General features: G+C 40.8%; 1 protein-coding gene across 6 annotated transcripts; it reads right to left on the bottom strand.

Moving 5' to 3' along the window:
• Positions 1–425: 425 nt before the first annotated feature.
• On the bottom strand, positions 426–18,909 carry TMEM19 (transmembrane protein 19). Of its 6 annotated transcripts, none has more exons than XM_080393844.1 (7): positions 14,245–18,324; positions 13,643–13,781; positions 8,605–8,718; positions 6,912–7,049; positions 6,349–6,603; positions 5,004–5,213; positions 426–2,165 (listed from the first exon to the last, which is right to left on the bottom strand). In XM_080393844.1, exons 1-7 carry the CDS (start codon positions 14,797–14,799, stop codon positions 2,002–2,004), a joined length of 1,575 nt encoding a protein of 524 aa, XP_080249970.1. In that variant the 5' UTR covers positions 14,800–18,324; the 3' UTR covers positions 426–2,001. The 6 variants fall into 6 exon arrangements, with proteins under 6 accessions (XP_080249970.1, XP_080249969.1, XP_080249973.1 ...); XM_080393843.1 differs by having other exon boundaries at positions 13,631–13,781; positions 14,245–18,168; XM_080393847.1 differs by lacking the exon at positions 14,245–18,324 and adding an exon at positions 14,093–14,174 and having other exon boundaries at positions 13,631–13,781.
• Between the last annotated feature and the right edge of the window lie 904 nt (positions 18,910–19,813).

Raw genomic sequence — 19,813 nt, 5'->3', positions numbered from 1 at the left:
GGAGATTTGTGAGTGGGAATTTCAAAACCAACTCAGTGTCATCACTAAGACATGACAAATAAGAAGTTCTGAATAATTGCCTCTGAAGGTCCTACCTGCAAGAGCTCATTCAGATCACATTCATTCGTATGATAGCAGATCAAAGCATTTCATGCTGCTATGAATTTAAAATCGTAGATGTCCTCTCACTATGGCAAGCTGTTCTTTCAAATGAGACCCATATCCAATAGGAAAAAGCTGACCCTGTCCACTTCAGTGTTTAAGGTATACTTTGTTTCAGAAAACAATATAATACAAAAATAAGGCATTTAAACTATTTTACAAAAATTGTGTCTTTCTTAATTGTAGAAATCACAACAGTATTAATAAAATATGTAAAGACAACTAATACAGGGTTTATTTAGAAGCAGCATAAACCCAAACAATGCGTGTAAATCTCATGTATTTATTGTTACAGTTCAAGTACATATATTCCTTTTGTAATCTTGTGCCTTTCCACAGGAACAGACATACAGCAACTACACAAACAGTTCTTTTCAGAAAGCTTTTACTAGTTTGAAATCTCATCTTTATAATTGGATAATACACTGAACTGTTGCCAGTGATAAATTCCAGATTTATATAGGCTACATTTCAAGAGTAAACTCAACACAGAAGGTGTTAAAATTTTTGACCATTGCCATAAAAGGTGACAAAACACACAATTCAAGTGAATTAAGACAGCCACATACACCAGACATTCGTAAAAAAAATCAGATGTTCAATACAAAATACTCACCTACCTTTAAAGATGAAAAGCTTGTTAAAAGTTAACAGTATGGGCTCTAGCTTCTGAATGTCGACAGTGACAGGTTATTGTGAAGGTACCTCTAAAGTTTAAATACAATCTGTGCTGGCTATATTACTTACACCTCTTTCATAAATTAATAATGGAAGATGGAATCACCTAACATAGGAGCCTGAGCACCAAAAATTAAATAAACCACTTCAAAATGGGAATAAGTAAGACTTTCCCCATTCACTGTGAGGATAACCTCTGTAGCTTGTTTGGCTGAGGCCATCATCTGTGAATAACAACCCCAAACAAAATGGGAAACACTTCCACTGCTGAGAAGGAACCAAAGACTACAGTTTGGTCAGAACGCTAAGCGTTATGGAACAATTGTGTGCTTATGGAAAAAATGTTCTATTTCTAAAGAGATGAATGTGAATTCATAACTGTAAACTTTAACTTTAGATAATTTAATGAGTACCACAGTACTGACAATCTTCGTAAGTATCATTAGTATTGAAATAAAGATGTTAAGAAAGCACAGAGAAATTTATTATTCTTACTGGAAGAAGTAGCGAGTTTTAATCTTTTGCTTCAAACATTATGCAGTGGCACCACTTTTACGAACCCTGTTCTCAAGGAAGTGGAGATAGTATCAGGATACAGAATAGGCAATAAGGCTTACTTCTCTGTTTGCCCCCCCTCACAAAAAACCCCAACCAACCAAACAAAAAAAATCCCATAAACCCTTACGTACTGTAGATTATGGGAAATAACCAGAATTCACCCATTTCACCAGTGCTACCATTGCCTACACAAAGTTGCAGTGTACTTTGTGTCTAGCCTGGATAATAGCCACACTGCTCCATCACACCGACTGATGTAGATCAGACTTCTATTTCCAGGTTCTTGCCCTTCCAGCTGCAGGGGACTGGAGAGAACATAGATGCCAGTGCTTCAGCTCCATGAGGATAAATGAAGTGCTTCACCTCACTTGGCAATGATCTACATCCATGTGAAGAGCAGCAAGAGCATATTGACAAAATGCCTTCCTTGCACTGAGACATGCCAAGTGCCACATGAAGCTTACAGCCTTAGTAAGTTGAGATAGAAAGTTCTTTCACTTTCTGAAAATTTCAGATCTCTCTCTTCAAAAGAGTTCGAAGAGAACTCTTCTGTCTTTGAGTAAGACTGAACATAAATGAATCACATGCAGAAAACAAACTATTTCAGCCCCTGGGCCAGAAACACCATGCCATGCCTGGAAGCACCAAAGCAATGATTATAGAAGAAAAAAGATTTACTGCGTTGTTGTCTAATATAGGTTTGCCAGATATGTGTTTAGAGTCTTTTGTTGGGTGGTTGACAACCATGCCAATATTCTGGTCGAAACCTGGGAAAAGAGAAAAAATTCATTTTACAAAGCCAAACAAACTGTAACCGAGCGCATGCAACTTCCTAAATTTAGTTTACCATTACGGTGTTAAACCTCTGTAAGAAGAGAGACCAACAGACTAAACTAAGTTACAGTTAGTTTAACCTGGTAGCTTCAAAGAATGCGCTATCAATGGAATATTTTATGTTAGAAGTTACTTCTCTTGAAAAGTTACACTTTTTTCAGGTCTACTTCTCTCTTTATGCAGGAATGAAAGAACCTAAATCAGAAGATGAGAAAGTGGTTCCAAGAGCCACTCCAAGGCAAAGAATGCTGTTTTGAACAGAACCGAAACAACTGATTAGCAACACGTATTTCCTGTCAAGGTTTGTTTTCAAAGGAAAATTATGGAAATAAAATTTTTACTTGATCTGACAGAAAACAAGTTCCTTACAGAGGCTGAATTTATCATACCTATTCACACAGCAGTTTTATACTACCAGCAGCTGGATTTTTGTCCTAGTACTTAAAACAGGTAGAGCAAGAAATGGCTTATCAGTACTCTAGTATTGTGTTTCATTAGCTGGTATTGTACACACACAGTTATCCTATGTTTTGTCCAGCTGCATTATTTTATATGCTAATAAAAGCATAAAATTCTAGCACATTTGATTTTAATGCCAACTCACACTGTAGCAAAGTATAACTGGGTACATATATGTGCACACATTTAAGGTTGACATGAAGAAACATTCCAGAACAAATCAGTATATTTTATATTAATGCTATTTTTCTCTGTAGATTTGAATATCTGCTAATACCTAGAACATGGAAATTTCCTTTTGACCTGCTGATTTATTATAAGAAAGTCTGCAGCACTTCAGGCAAAACTTTAAAAAACCCCACACCACAAACTTGTTTGACAGGTATAGTGCTGGTATTACTGTTACCTTTGAATCATACATTTAAACATAGCTCTGGATAATGCAAAAGAACTACAGGAAAAAAAATATCGAACTCCAAAGCCTGACAGTTTAACTTCTTAACACTGGCTATGTTTTAGGAAGTTTTAAGATTTCTTGAAAGAAAAACTGGGAATAATTTTTTATAAATATATACTCAAATGCACGTAAATCATAGATTCAAAGCATAAACAAGTAGGAAAGGTAACAGTAAGTCCTTCCATTAGCTTTGTTATTTATGGAATAGGTACAGCTTCAGACTAATAACATGGGAAAATTTGAATCTAATTCTGTGCAACTACTCAGACAAAGTTTTACTTAGTAAATGTGTGGGCAGGGAAAGATGTTCTATTAGAAACAGCGGGTATCACAGACTATTATGTAAACTAAGTCTAGGAAGCCTACCAACAGGAAAAACACTGACAGAAGGGATTAGCAGTGGTAGCATGAAGTTTTCAAAAAAAGACAATTCTTTATTACTACTGCCACGTTTATTGTTTTTCAAGATACTGTAGAGAGATAGGAGTATTTCTTATGTGACCATCTTAAATAGGGATTGGAGAAGTGGGCTAAAGTAAGGAGGGACACAAAACCTAACAGGGTGCACCACACGAGCAGCACTATTTCATCTATATCAGCATATATATGCCAGAGCCCATATTTGTATGTAGTATACATACTCCAGCAGTGCTTATGAATTTGTAAAAGAAACTGTGGGACTTGCATACTGTCCCTACTGCAACTAGCAAAGTAAGTTGCTCAGCATGGAAAAATATCTGAAGTAAAGAAGAAACAGATGCTGATAAACGCAGGCACACATTAGCTAGCTTTACCACATTCTCTTAATGCATCTGCCTCATTAGGAGCACGAAACATAGTCTGAGTGCTTAAGTGTTTCCTCTTTAGTACAGACACATCTAAAAACTTCTCAAACGGTTAAACACTCCATTATATTATATTATATAAACACTACAAGGAACAGAGCATAAAAACTGCTGGAAAGCCAAATCTACAGCATCAACAACAGTTTGCAGTTCTCACTGTGACAGTAGATTTAAAGGACTTGTATCTCTCAGGCAGCTGATCTGCACACTCAAAACGTTGACTTCCAACAAATAAGTATACTGACAATGACATCTGAAAAATTAAGTTCTCTCTGTAAACCAGCTGTTAACCAGAATAGTGTCAGATACAGTCTCTAAACAATTTTTAAACACAGGGCAAGTTTTCCTAAAGTTTGCCCGTAGTGTTTATTCACAATAATCCTTAAAGGCAATGAGTAAATACTGAAATCATTTAGAATCAGCCAACCAAGATTTTTTTAAAACAATGGACATAATTTTTTTTTTTAAAGTCACAGCTAGTTTGTGATAAGCTTAACTTACAGGAAACAGCAACCTACTAAGCAGTGAAAAGAACAAAGCCTACCCAAAATACTGTACACATTTTCCTGGAGCTTTTCTTATTTAATTCTTAAAGCTGAGACTATTGCTACATCTTCAGAGTCAGAAATGGACTTCTGCAGTATCAATTTAATCTAAGTAAATGGATAAAATTAAGCTGATATTTTCTCTTGTAAAATGTTACCTTAATTAGATATATGGAAAAGGAGAGGGCAGCAATTGCGTCTTCCAAGGTAACATGTTGGAAGATCTCCAGTCTCTTTCAGTCATCAATTAGACAGTAACACAAGATAAACAAACCAAAACATGGAGAAGGACCAACTGCCCCTGCTCTTGTTTTCATTATCATGTCCATCACTTTGGCTCCCTTTGTCCTGTGTGTTGCTATTTCTGTATTTTTTCCATTTAGAAATCATGTCCTCAGCCTTTCTTGAAATTCAAGTCCATTTTTAGGTTACATTAGGAGAAGGGGGCGAAGAGAAAAATCTTACCGCTGTATTGCATTGTAGCTCCCAAATATGAATCAACAAGTGATCCCAGTAAGCCAGCTGCTGCACCAAACACAACAATGGGCCATTGCGGAGCAGATATTTCCAGATCAGTCACAAAAACGAGTTGTGTTATAAAGTAGGCTATACCTACTGCCATGCCCCCAATCAAACTTGAGATCAGGCCCACTAAAGTAATTGCTCCATTAGTACCTAAATCAAACAAAACCAAGCTGATTGACAAACTTTTTCATAAAGACTTGTATTTGTTCAAATGGTTTATAGGAAATCAAACCTGTGTTCATAGCGATCTTTCCTCCTTATATCCACAAGGCTCTGCTACCACAGCTTTTATTTACAATTCCCATTACGCTGCTGAAAAGCTTAACCTGTACTGTTACAGCCTATTACTACTACTTTTTCTGTCTCTAAGGCCAGTTATCTAGAAATATTCACTAGAATTAAATGTAATAAAACCAGATATCACATCTCTCAATATCACCTGGTATTTGTCTGCTGTAAGGTATGGGAGGCAGGATAAGAAAAAGAGAGAGTTGCTCCAAAAAATACAGAGCTTGAGATGTGCACGTTATTAAAGCAATGCCTCTTTCAGAAGAAGTACATACCAAGACACATTTCACCAACACTTCTAAAAGAAATAACAATATCCACAGAAAGGAAGATGTTTGACAGCTCACTGAATAAAAATCTGAAGAATGCTTATAAAGACACAAGAAAAAGATGCCCATGCATTTACATTCCATCCCACAAGATCTAAAATTCACATCAACATGCCAGCAAGACTCAAAAAAGACACACTGCTTTAAGGTAGCAATGTCATCCACTGTGTAGACAAAGTTTGACAGACAGAAGGTTCACCTTACCCACCCTTGGTAAGATATAAAAGGAAATGAGCAATTCGGTTAAGAAGTGACTTTTCTGTAGTCTCTGTATTGAACGTATGTATTCTTCTACTGATTAGAATTTTAATGTCTGAAAAATTCAGCTGGTAACTTATACTCTTTGTATTATTGGAAATACAAACACTTTTAATAGTGACAGAAATGAGAAGTGACCACCTTCACTAAGAATGATTTTAGCTCCCTGGATGGTGCATCTCACCAACAAGATGCAACAGAAACACAGCTGAGTATATTCCATTTCAGAGAATGCATTCCTGCCAATCCCAGATTTTTCTAATTTTCTAATCCCAGATTTTTCTAATTTTCTAATCCCAGATTTCTGATACTTGCTTTTCTGGGTCTTTCTTTTAACTTTTCAGGTTGGATGCATAATTCAAAACAGATCAGCAAAATATTAAGAACACATAGAACAGATAACACCTTACCTACTGGCACCTTTTCCCAGGTTGTTATCAGTCTTGGCTTGCTTTTACTCAACACACAACCAATCTCTGAAGCCCATGTATCACCAGCAGAGCATGCCAAGGCTCCCAAAAGGGATAAGCACATCCATGATGCTGTGTATTGCTTTGAAAAGTCAATAGGAATTTCACCTGGTCCATTTTCTATCATATATAAGACAGCCAGCTCAGTAGGAACACCACCGTTACAGAATACTTGCACCCAATTCCTCTGTCCACCTAAAGTGACAGAAACTAAATTTTAGCATTTTCAGGCAAAATAGACAGGCAACAGCATGAGACAAAAGCAAAATACACATATACAAAGACACACTTTCAAAACAGAAACTAGATAGCAATTTATTAAATAGAACACAAGCAAAAGAAGTCACTTGCTAATGTTCATAGGGATGCAGGTGAAGGGGAGACATGACAACAGTGTTCCCTACTCCTGATGTTGCATCTCATCTGACCCTTTGAAAGCAACAGGAGTATGCAGTATTTATTTTCCACAAGGGATCTGAAAGAATGAAAATGTTACAGCTTACCTTCTTTGTATTCTGAATCTATTTGCTTCTTTACATCTTTTTTCCATTTAGTAAGTTTTGAAGAAGTAACAAAAAATACAAGCAAAGAAGTGAAGAAACTGTAATTTGCAACTGTAAGGATAAATCCAACCACCAATCCTATGGAAAAAAAAGATATAAAGTTCTTTCATGTCATAATGCCTGCTTTGCACAGCAATTAAGTATCTTTAATCTCTTGAATATGAAAAGTATCTTCATGATAAACCTAAGGCAATCATGCAACAAGAGAATACTGAAATGCCTAATACCTGTATGACAATTCCAAACATCTTGACTGAAAAAAGAAAGGCATCTTTATCATTTTCTCTTAGATTTTATTGCTAAATTGATGATTTTACTGCTATTGCTGAAGTGTGAGATTTTTAAGACCTTCTCTTGCCACAAATCAGTAATACTGTGCAAAATTAAAGATCTATTTTAAAAAAACGCACCAAAGGATATACAATAGAAATTTAAGTACTCTGCCTGAAGAATATAATTATTTGTTCAAGAAGCATACATACAGCTGTGTCTGTGTCTCTACCAATAGGTTTATCTTCAGTTTAGGAATCAAATCCCTCCCACGAGGTCCCTAGGACAACCTGGATAACTCCATACATCTTAATAGATACTACTTCTCCCTTCTTAATTTTCTGTTTCTGTTTTTTTATGCCATCTTCTTCTTTCTGTAATTTTCTTCAGTATTTGAGCTTCTGGATGTACTTTGTCTCCTTCACAGCAGAGGTCTAATTCTCACTGCCCACATGAGATTACAATTCTTCACAACTGAAAGAAAATTGGCTGCACTTAAAGCAAATGCCAATATAAACTGGCTAGCAGAACTCACATATTATGAAGTGAAAACATGGCAGAAGAGAAAAGATATTTTTTTTTGATTTAGAAAATGCTCCCCTTAACTCACACACAGAACAAGACTTGCAAAACGGGTGACACGGGAGGAAAGGATTTGAGGTCCTGTTTCTTTCCATTGACCATCAGCTCAGACAAGGCCCCAAGACAAGGGTGAATCACCTCACCCAGAAATCCTGCATCAGATTTCAACAAACATATTGTACACTACATTGGGGCTTTTCTCACATGGTCAAGAACAACTTTGTTGAAATGGTTATTTGTTTGAAGTGAAGTGCAGATTTAATTTTATTTTTATTTTTGGGAAGCCATAAAAATGCCTAGAACTGCTCATATTACAGAAAGGAGAACCATGTTATCTTTCCTGGTTTCTAGTTTATCTTTACAGGTTACCTGGCAGGCAGGCAGGCAGGCAGGCTGCTGACATGGCTCAGTTTTATGTTACCTCTTTACCGCTGTCTCTGCCATTTCTTTACCTCTATGTGAATCCATCTATATGTTAAATCAAAATATGCAATTTAACTGCATACTATACTGAAGTTTAAAATAATCTTTATGTAGAACAAGAATCTTTATATAAACCTTAATTATAGTATTAATCAAATTATTACAAACAGCAGCAAAATTGAACATGACTATTTAAACAGGCATGAGAAAAAAAACAGTATGAATTCAAGATACGTATGCTTACATTTATACTTTTATTAGAACTAGGTAATAAAGTCTTAAAAGAATATTACACACAATGAAAAAGACCTTTATTTAGTTTACTGAACTTTTAACTTAGTAGTCTCAGAAAACATACCTCCCAATACACCACTATGATCAAGACTCTTCTTCTTATAACCCTGCGTAGCAATCACTAGTGGAACTGAGAATGAAAAAAGCCAGCGCCACGGAGAAATGGGTCGTAAAGTACCTGATAAATACATGAATATATTTAAGATTTGACCTTAACAGAGATTAAAACTTTTTACCCTTCAGAAGAAAAACATTCACAGGAATAGAAGACCAAAATATCTGCAGTTACCTACTCAATTTTTCTTTTCAGCTTTCACAGAAAAAAGCAAATACATCTCATGAAATAAAATTACCAAAAAAAGTCATATGTTGTAAGAAATAAAAGTGGTGATATTTTCCATTTTAAAAGGGATTTATAAACCCCCAAAATTAACATTCAAAATGTTAAGACCATCTGAAACTTGATTTGGATACAACAGGTAAGTTCAAATTTTAGAAAAAAACAAAGCCACTCGTACAGCCACAGTAAGGTACACAGACTTCAGCTTCAAATGTGAATAAACACCAAACTAAAATTCCAGTTAACAAAACATTTGCATTCTTCTCATCTAAAGAGACTGCAAAGCAACTTTAAGTAAATAAATTCGTGCAAGAGTTTGCCTTATAGATTGTTACGACTAATTATCTGGTAAGTATAGGAAAAAATCTGAATTTTTTACTATCATGATTCTTTTTTTGATGAAGTTCAGAAAAGATGGCAACAACAAAGGGAATGAACAACACTGTCCGTGATCACTAATGTTTTTTAGCTTTGTAATAGAAGAAAAAATACTACAATATATTGGAAGCTTTACCTTGTTTTTCAAGCCATCTCAAAATGCCTGTGTTTTTAGGAAAAGTAACTCTTGTTCATCAAAAGCTTTAGCTTGATTGCTAGCTCTTGGCTGTGAAAAGGAAGCAACTTTTTTCATCCCCTTTTTCATCATCTATGTATTCCAAATTATTCCTAGGATGTGCCTAATATTGTCACTGTTGTCTACACCATCAATTTTTACACTATGTTAATAGAAGGGCTGATGCTACCTGGCTAACAGAAGACTTCAGAAGTTGTTTCATTTCTATGTGGAGAGAAGACATTAGCATGCATATAAACTGGGTAATAGCTGTGTTTCTATAGCTTTAATATTACTACCATATCCTCTTTATCCTGGTTTGGAAAACTTATATATTCTGTAATATATGTAAGTGCATAGTTGAGCTACAGTGATACTTGATGCCATCTAATAAAACTAGCAGAAAGTCCTGCAGTTCATATTTATTTATTTATTTTATGCACTGATTCTATTCTTCTGCTTGTCTGTGAACAAATCAGTTTAATCACAGCATTAGTGATAAATTACACTGATTTAAGAAAGGAAGTTGCTTGTTTTCATATGAAAGGTATTGTACATAAGCAAAGCTCCTGTATTTGGAAAGCATACTGCTTTTTGGGAGCTGAAGAGAAAGAAATTATTTCAGGCAGGTCTAGTACTAACATCTACACAGAAATGGCTCACCTGTTAATTCTCCTTGTTATACAGAAAATAAAGCCAATTTAGAATGTTTTGAAGTATTTAACTGGAAATTAGTCAAACCCCAAACTTTTTACAAGGACTGCTTTCAATGATATTCTTCACTAATAACTTTTAAATTTGAATGCTTAAACCACCGAGACAGCTGAAGAACTCCCAAGCAAAAAGATCCTGGTTTTCAAAACTACAAACCGTTTACTTTTACAAACAAAACTAACTAAATAAAAAAATTAATCAAGTTAGTTTCTCATCAAAATATCTACAGTGCCTTCTAAAAAAACTTTCTGCTGAATTTCCAGTTTGTTCCTTTTGCTCATACATTCAAGTTACTATGATCTGAATTAAAACAAGTTTGCAGAACAGGAAAACAATATCCCACTCAGCTGTCATAATTCCACACCATTTGATAAAGCACTATTGACCATAGCAACTTATATTCTAAGGAGACAATTCATCATCAATGTCCTAAACATATTTGTTTCCTTCTAAAATTCCAGAACACTCACTAAAATAGTTAAACAAGTTATTATTGTCCAGTTAAAAGATGTTACTTCAATCATTACACTGACTCAGTAAATTACTGCCTTAGCAGTAAGAGTCTCACAACCTTTATATTCTAACACCTCATGTTGACTTTAAATTGGAAGATGTAATTTTCATTGCAAAAGACACCAAAAGTATGTTACAGAATACTGAAATTTAAAAGTCTGAGAAGAAATCCTTAATACTACAATTTCGAAGTCTGACATCCAGAGGCAAGATAGCTATTGATTATATCCTGAACTATACCACTTACTCTGACAGAATTTCACTACCAGAAAAATTACAAGAAAGCCAATCTACTAGGTGAAAATGGTGTGACTGCTTTCTAAAACATCAGCCCTTTCCATTCTTTTGAACTTGGTGTAAGGCTCTCAAAAATATCCTTTAAGCTGGTAACTGTCTCATCAAGATTTCAAGCAACAGTTTCGGTTTAAAATAACCACACACTTAAAAAGTGAAGCTAATAGTGAATGTAGGTTTCAAGCTGAAAAAATACAAAATCATGACAAGTTATTTATCATATCTACTAAACAAATGTAAGACATCACAAGTCTAGCATTAAAGTAGGTCTCAGTCTCATAGAAGAAAGATTTCACACAACCCCAGAAGCTTCTCTTGCTGGAAAGCTAAACATGATGGTTTTCAACAAGTTGTGGTGTTGTGTCAGCAGTACCTAGCACTTTGCAGATACGCAGGCTCCCTGGTGTAAGATAGAACAGTAAAACACTTGCCATTGCAAGTACAATGATTCACAAGACGAAAACTTCTGTGTACTGAATCCAACTTGGCTAGCTCTAAATGACACAAACAAAACCTGGTTGTGAAGCCTGCTTCTGCATACCTGCTATGTGTCTGACACCCCTCTATGAGCCAAAGTATTAGTGTACAGGTAATACAGATTTATTACTGTACCAGGACTAATATCCCATCCTAAAACCTGAAGCACTGAAAAACACCACGTGGAGACATTCAACTGCTGCTGCAGAAGGCAGCTTATACTGGCGGGCTATTTGTTCTACTTCTTCTGGATCCAGAGTGACACTAGGCAGTTGAGGGTGTTCATACTGCATCCTCAGACACTCGCAGCAACATTGCACTGACAAGCCCCAATGCCACAGGGAGGCAAGCAAGGGAGTCTTGCAGTCAAGGGCTGACTCAAAAATTCAAAAGGCAACTACACTGGCTGCATATGAAGAGAACTCCAGTGCTGTAGTCTGGTATTGCTTATTACCAACTAAGAAGGCTTTTGGTATTAACTTGAGTGTGAGCAGTACCAGAACACAATAGGGTTCTTTTTGGTTGAGTTAAACAGAATTCTGCATTTATTTTTTTTTTTTTTGGGGGGGGGATCACAAAGTATTGGTACTAAATTACTACTACATGTAAACAGTTAAAACTAAGTACACATTCATTGGTCTATTATGGATTCTTCAACATTCCCATTTTATCAACATTTTGGTCCCTGTTTGATGCTTAAGCAATTACTATGAACTATACACTGTAAAGTAATAAAATTATGCTTGTAGTATTTTTATATTTATTGTTGTTAAGGACCGTTTTATGGGCTAAACTTATTTAAGCTCTCTCTCCCACTTCATTAAGCTCAATCCTACTATACACTTCATTCACCTCAAGCCAAGGTCTTTCCACATTCTCAGGCAAATGGACAACAGAAGTTTTATGTCCTTCTTGTTCCACAATACTTCTCTACAAAAAGGAGGATTTGTCTGCAGTCTCCTCCTTTGTATCAGTTCTTATCCTGATTCACCTGATACCAAGGGCTCTCTACTCCACACTGTCAATGCTCAATCACATTAGATAGCAAGGGCTAGAATATCCTAACTAGCAGAAAACCTCAAAACTATACCTATAGAGAGCAAACACGCACAAATAAATTTGTGTGTTTAAATCCAACTTGGCTAGCTCTAAATGACACAAACAAAACCTGGTTGTGAAGCCTGCTTCTGCATACCTGCTATGTGTCTGACACCCCTCTATGAGCCAAAGTATTAGTCCAAAGTATTAGTGTACAGGTAATACAGATTTATTACTGTACCAGGACTAATATCCCATCCTAAAACCTGAAGCACTGAAAAACACCACGTGGAGACATTCAACTGCTGCTGCAGAAGGCAGCTAATACTGGTGGGCTATTTGTTCTACTTCTTCTGGATCCAGGGTGACACTAGGCAGTTAAGGGTGTTCATACTGCATCCTCAGACACTCGCAGCACTGACAACAGAGCTCTTTCTGCATGAAATTGGCTAAGGTCTTAAAAGACAGGTCTTCATCTGTCCTGCAAAAGCAGTTAAACTCTTCTAGGCTTGAGCTGATACTGAAGGTAGTACTGCTGCTTTTGCACACTGCTGTAAAAATGGTCCCAGAACCAAAAAGATAGACCACAGAAACTACTAGTGTCCCTGCAAATACACACAACTGAGCCATGGCCTACTCGAGTTGCCTGAACAGAACACTGAGCTGATCACACACTCCCATTCCAGAGACTCCGTGCAGACATCCCTCTCTTCTTGCACCATTTCCCATGTTTCTCTGTTCCTTGACCAAAGAATTCTTCTTGCATGCCCTATCCAAAGGTTGCATGTATGTTCCTAAAACTGTCTTGAAGGCTGGTGTGCTCCTCCCCCTGCTGTCACTACTTCCCCTAATACAGAAAGGCCTCTACCAGCGCACTTTTCACTTTTTCATTTTTATCTTATTTGCATTTTTTCAGGGAGACAAATCCCAAACGATGCCAACGTTCACGGGAACCCTGGGCAGAGCTGCAAAGGGCACAGCAGCCGTTAACACCTAAACCATTATCAGCTACTGTCAGGTCTGAGGCTACCAGCTCTACCGGGGATGGAAGGGGCTGTGCACAACCGCCTCCCCAGTTCCCTGTCCGCAGCCTGCGGGGGCTGGAGGGGCGGGCGGCTCAGCCGGCCCCTGGCCGCGCCAGGCCGGCCCCTGCGGACTCACCGTAGTACGTACTTGCGGTCATGGACACGATCCAGAACACCAGAGAGATACAAATGAGCAAGTTCAGGACGACGATATTCGCCATCATCTTGAGGTACGCTGCGAAGAAATCCTCCTGGTCACAGGACATAGGAAGCCAGAGGGAGAACACCTGGTGGGAAAGCACAGGGCGCAGCGCATCAGCGACACCGCTACCTCCTCCTCGGCCTCCTCTTCGGCCTTGGCCTCGGCCTCCTCCTCCTCCTCGGCCTCCTCCCGCCCGGCCCAAGCCGCGGCCCGGCCCGGCCCGCACCGGCCCCGATGCCGCCTCTCGCGCCCGGCACCTCGGGGCGCTGCTAGGCGACACCGAAGCGTTCATGGGGGCGCGGCTGCGGCCGCCCCCCACCCGCTCGGGGCTGGGCTGCCCGGTGCTTGGCGGCTGGAGGCCCCCGCCCTGCCTCCCGCCCCTCGCGCCGCACCGACCTGCTCCCCCGGCCCGCCCGCGCCGCCACCATCCCGCCCCGCCGCCGCTCCGCGCATGCGCCGCCCGCCTCTCCGGCGGCTGGGAGGGGCCCTGCGCTCCGGCGCGGTTCAGTCCTGCCCTGCCCTGCCCTGCCCAGCCCAGCGCAGCCCACCCCAGGGACGCTCCTGCCCCGTGCGGCCAGGTGCCCGCGCTGTTTGCCCTCAGTGCAGACACTTCCCCTCTCTGATGGCGGGGGCGGGGCCGCGTCCCTCCGCCCGACGCTGCCGCCTTCCTGCCAGCGGCCGTCGCCACAGCACGGGCGGCCCGGTCCCCTGCGCCTCCGCAGGCAGGCGGCTGCTTCGTTGCCGTGGGCGGCTTCTGCAGCTGAAGGGCGCCAGCCGGCCTGCCCAGCCCAGCAGGCGGGCCGGGGCGCGCCGCGCCGAGGGGCAGCCCGGTCTCCCGGCTGGCCGCCCGCAGACGCGCGGGGCTGCGGCCCGTCCACCGGCCGCGGGACATGGCTGGGGCTGCGCCCCGCCAGCCAGAGACCTTCCCAGCCGCGGGTGGGCTCCCGGGTAGCGGTCCTCAGCGGGACCGGGGTCTGCCTTCGGCAAAACGCCGAGCTGTGAGCGTGCGCAGCCGTCCCTGCGGCAGCTGCCCCGGGCCGGTGGCTCAGGCCCCACGCGGCGGTTGGGGCCTTGCAGTGGTGGGCTCGGGTGACAGCATACATGGCAAAGCAGCAGCACTGGTTAAATATAAATCCAGCTTGCGAAATAATGTTTGTGAAATAACAACAGTAGTCTCACCGCTGTGAAAAGCACGAAACCAGCTGATAATTAGTGATACCAGTGAATTATCTGGATGAGGTTTGAAACTGGTTGGAACACTGCAAAGTTCATTAACACTAGAAAAGACACTCGAAAAGTTTCCTAATGTTAACTTGGGATGAAAACAAGCCCAACCTGCCTGATCGCATGCCAGAATACTTGCAAAACAAGGGCTGTGGATAAAGCAGCAGTCAGGGGTCATCAGGGCCCCAGGCCGCTTCCACCTGTCCCAGGTTTTGCTGACAAAGCACAAAATGACATGAAACTCCACAACTTTTCAAAAGCCCTCCCTTCATTTTGAGGCAGCTGCTTATGAAATAAAAAAAAAATAATTTTAAAGTAGCATTTATGTGTTTGACATTTGTTCCATGGAACATAGGCCAAAACCCTTCAAGCTGACAAACGCTGATGAGTCACCTCATAAACATCAACAACCTCAGGCACTTCTTTTCATGGGCTTGAAGCAGCGGCAGAGCAGAATATTTATGTAACTTTTCAGTGAGAGGCATAGTAATAGAAAAAATTAAATTAAAAGATCTTTTGCATACAACAGGAGTAGTTAAGCTCAAAAATCCAAGTGAATAGTCTTGGTGTAAAAGTTGGTAATTTCCCTACTGAATTTAAGACTAATTCTGGCTCATTGGCACTTGTTCATCTTTGAATCAAGTTTTATTATTTTTCATTCAGCATCTGGAGTAAGTTTGTAACAGGATGTGAACACAGTCCGGGTTCTAGATTCTTTTGCAACAGAAACTTAGCTACATTTTTCTTTGGGAATATTGAGAAATAATCAATTATCACTCAGAGCTGCTTCTTCAGATGATGTCTAAACTAGGGACCATATTCTGCAAAGATTTACAGATACTTCGTTTTAGCTGAAGACAGCAAGCCTATTCCAGAGGTTAAAGTTAACACCTGGATGTTTACGATGTATTAGTGCCAGGCAAGTAGAGTCAAAATTTGGACCAGGTGCCTTAGAAACGGATATACAGTCTTTATCTTATTTTCTGCTATATTTATTGATAATAAAAACTGAGAAGACCCAAATTTTCTCTGAACTAGAGATCCCCAAAACACTAACACTAATGTAGTAGGACTGACTTTTGTATATCTGGTCTTCCTTCTCACTTCCCAAATTTGTGTTAAACCTCCATCTGAGATCTGGATTTGAAATCTAAAAATCAGGAGCTCTGTAGCTGGGTTGCTTTGTAAGAACAGGAAACCTTTTGAAGGATTACACTGATATGACATTGCTTATGTGCTCTGCCAAAATCTAGGTAACCCAATTTTTCAACCAGCACAAGCTCAGCTCAGACTGGTGGCTTAACAGGTAGCTGCTTGTTTAGGTGTAACCAACTCCCATAAATTCATTCAAACAAATACACCCTTAACTGTAATAAATTGTTTTATGTAATTTATTGCTTTTTGTTTTCTAAACTGTAACAGACTGATACTGGAACTCCCGTGGGAGTCATATAGCCCTGGCTAATACCTGTGGGACTGTACAACCGTGGGACCATGATTAACACACAAGCTGGTGTGAAAAGGGGGCAGGTCTGCAGAGCTCTACAAGGCCTGACCCTTCAGCTTCCTTCATAGATCCCATACCTGTGTTAAGTAGGACTTGGTGCTGATTTAGAAAGACATGCCAGATTATAGAACTATCTGATCCACAGACCCTTGCATCTTCGCTTAAAGCCACAGCTTCTGCTGCTGCTAGAATTTATGTGAACAAGAAAAGTAAGAGAGAGTACTACTGTCAACATCTGGCATCCTCTTCCAGTGTTTTCAATTGTATGAAACCAATAAATTTTCCTGCAGTTCCTTGGTACACGTTCAATGTTACAAGTAGATTAGAAAATTAAAAAGAAAGGAACCTGAAGTCAGACTTCTTTCTACATTTAGAAATGGAAAGAAGTAGCCACATTTTTGGAAGTAATGTCTACAGCAGTTACTGTCATTGCTCCAAATACAATGTTTAAAATCTTCTTTTCTAGATGTTGCCCTTTGTTCATACTAGGTCCTGCAATAATAATACAAAAAATCATAGCACTTTTAAAGGTCAAAAGTATTTTTTTTTAACTTAAATGTCCACCTAGATGTTTACAGTATTATGAATTTATAATTCATATACTTAAAATGCCATCTTGAATTAGTAAGAAGAGTATCATGCATATTTTATACATGCAATAGATACATTTCGTAAACAATTTTTACTTACAAAAACCCACATTCTTCATTCACACCTAATAATATTGATAAGCTTGATAATTAAAAACTGGCAAGTAACAGTTGCTTGAGACAAATAGACCTGAAAGCTTTTCCCCACACTTTCCTGTACAACTACATACTTGAAATAAGAAAAATCTGAGAAGTTTAAATAAAAAAAATGTTAGAATTATAAGCTGCCCAATATTTAGAAGAAGGGTTTCTTCTTAGCTTTTACCTAGATCTGTAGGATGCAAAGTACAACCAGCACAGAGTCTAGAAGTAAAAATAAATATGATTTCATAGGAGACAGGAATATGAGATGATTAAAGGCAGCATGACAAACTGAATATAATAGCATGTTACTGTACATAGCACACTAATCACTCTTTTACATTCATTCTTTTCCTAGGAATACATTGGAATGAAGTAATTTCCCATAATTATAGCATTACATTTGCAAATTATTATGAAGATTTTAGAAGTAGGCTTTATGTTCTGTTTTGCTTTTCTGCCTCATTTTTTTGCATCTCTGTGACAGTATTCTTAATTCCTCTTCACTGCTTATTAGTGTTTTGACCCTGGCTGAATACCAGATGCCCACCAAAAACGCTCTATCACTCCCCTCTTCAACCAGACAGGGGAGAGAAAAGTAACAAAAGGCTCATGGGTCAGGATAAGGACAGAGAGATCACTCAGGAATTACCATCACAGGCAAAACAGGGGAAAATTAGTTTATTTCATTACCATGCAAATCAGAAAAAACACCTTCCCCCAACCCCTTCCTTCTTCCTGGGCTTAACTTAATTTCTGATCTCTCCACCTACACCCCCCCACCCCCTGCCCCCAGCAGTGCATGGGCACAGGAAATGGGGGTTGTGGTCGGTTCATCACACCTTGTCTCTGCTGATCCTTCCTCCTGACACTCTTCCCCTGCTCCAGTGTGGGGTCCCTCCCACAGAGACAGTTCTCCACGAACTTCTCCAACATAAGCCCTTCCCACAGGCTACAGTTTTTCATGAACTGCTCCAGCCTGGGTCCCCTGCAGGGTCACAAGCCTGGCCAGCTAACCTGCCCCAGCCTGGGCTCCTCTCTCCATGTGGCCGCAGGTCCTGCTCAAGCAAGGACTTCCCGTGGGGTCAAACCCTCCTTTGGGCATATGTCTGCTCCAGTGTGGGGTCCTCCATGGGCTGAGGGGCACAGCCTGCCCCACCGTGGCCTTCACCGTGGGCTGCGGGAATCTCTGCTCCAGCGCCTGGAGCCCCTCCTGCCTCCTGCCCTGACCTGGGTGTCTGCAGCGCTGCTGCTCTCACATAGTCTCACTCTTCTCTCCCAGTCACACAGATTGTTGGGGTTTTTTCCTTCTTAATACACTATCCCAGAGGCACTACCACCATCACTGATGGGCTTGGCCTCGGCTACCTTGTCCATCTTGGAGCTGGTCGGCATTGGCTCCACTGGACATGGGGGAAGCTTCTGGCATCTTCTCACAAAGCCACCTCTGTAGCCCACCCAACTACCAAAACCTGGCCATGCAAACCCACTACAGCATAAAACGCTATTCATATTCGTGACAGCTCTAGTTTTGTTATGCTATTCTTCTTTCTTAGCGCTATTAAATTAATAGGAAATGCTGATGTGACCATGGAATAATCCAGTACCTAAATGGGGCCTACAAGAAAGCTGGAGAACTGCTGGCTGAATGGCAGAGCTCAGAGGGTTGTGATCAGTGGCACAGTCTATCTGGGGGCCTGTAGCTAGTCATGTTCCCCAGGGGTCACTACTGGGTCCAGTCCTGTTCAACTTACTCATCAGTGACCTGGACGAAGGGATGGAGTGTACCCCCAGCTGATGACACAGAACTGGGAGAAGCGGCTGATACACCCGAAGGCTGCGCTGCCATTCAGCGAGACCTGGGCAGGCTGGAGAGCTGGGCAGAGGGGAACCTGATAAAGTTCAACAAAGGCAAGTGTAGGGTCCTGCACCTGGGGAGGGACAGCCCCAGGCACCAGCACAGGCTGGGGGCTGACCTGCTGGGAGGCAGCTCTGCGGAGACGGCCCTGGGAGCCCTGGTGGACAGCACGTTGCCCATGAGCCAGCAGTGTGCCCGTGTGGCCACGAAGGCCAGTGGGATCCTGGGGGGCATTAGGGGGAGCGTGGCCGGCAGGTGGAGGGAGGTGATCCTGCCCCTCTGCTCTGCCCTGGTGAGGCTGCGTCTGGAGTGCTGGGTCCAGTTCAAGAGAGACAGGGAACTACTGGAGAGGGTCCAGCAGAAGGCTACGAAGATCATGAGGAGACTGGAGCATCTCCTTTATGAGGAAAGCCTGAGAGAGCTGGGCCTGTGTAGCCTGGAGAAGAGAATACTGAGAGGGGATCTTATCAATGTCTAAAAATATCTTAATGCTGAGTGTCAAGAGGATGGGCCAGGCTCTTTTCAGTAGTACCTAGTGACAGGACAAGGGACAATGGGCACAAATGGCAACACAAGAAGTTCCATCTGAATATGAGGGAGACTGATGGTGACAGAGCACTGGAACAGGCTGTCCAGAGAGACTGTGGAGTCTCCTTCTCTGGAGATACTCAAGCCCACCTGGATGTGATCCTGTGCAACCTGCTGTAGCAGAGGATTGGCCTAGATGATCTCCAGAGGTCCCTTCCAACCCTGACCATTTTGTGATGTTGTGTCTTTTTACAAGGGCATGTAGTGAT

The sequence above is a fragment of the Falco punctatus genome (assembly GCF_963210335.1).
Source record: "Falco punctatus genome assembly, chromosome: 6".
In the NCBI taxonomy this organism is placed as follows: Eukaryota; Metazoa; Chordata; class Aves; order Falconiformes; family Falconidae; genus Falco; species Falco punctatus.
The sequence above is the reverse complement of the archived record's forward strand: the minus strand, read 5'-3'. Positions and strand labels throughout refer to the sequence as shown.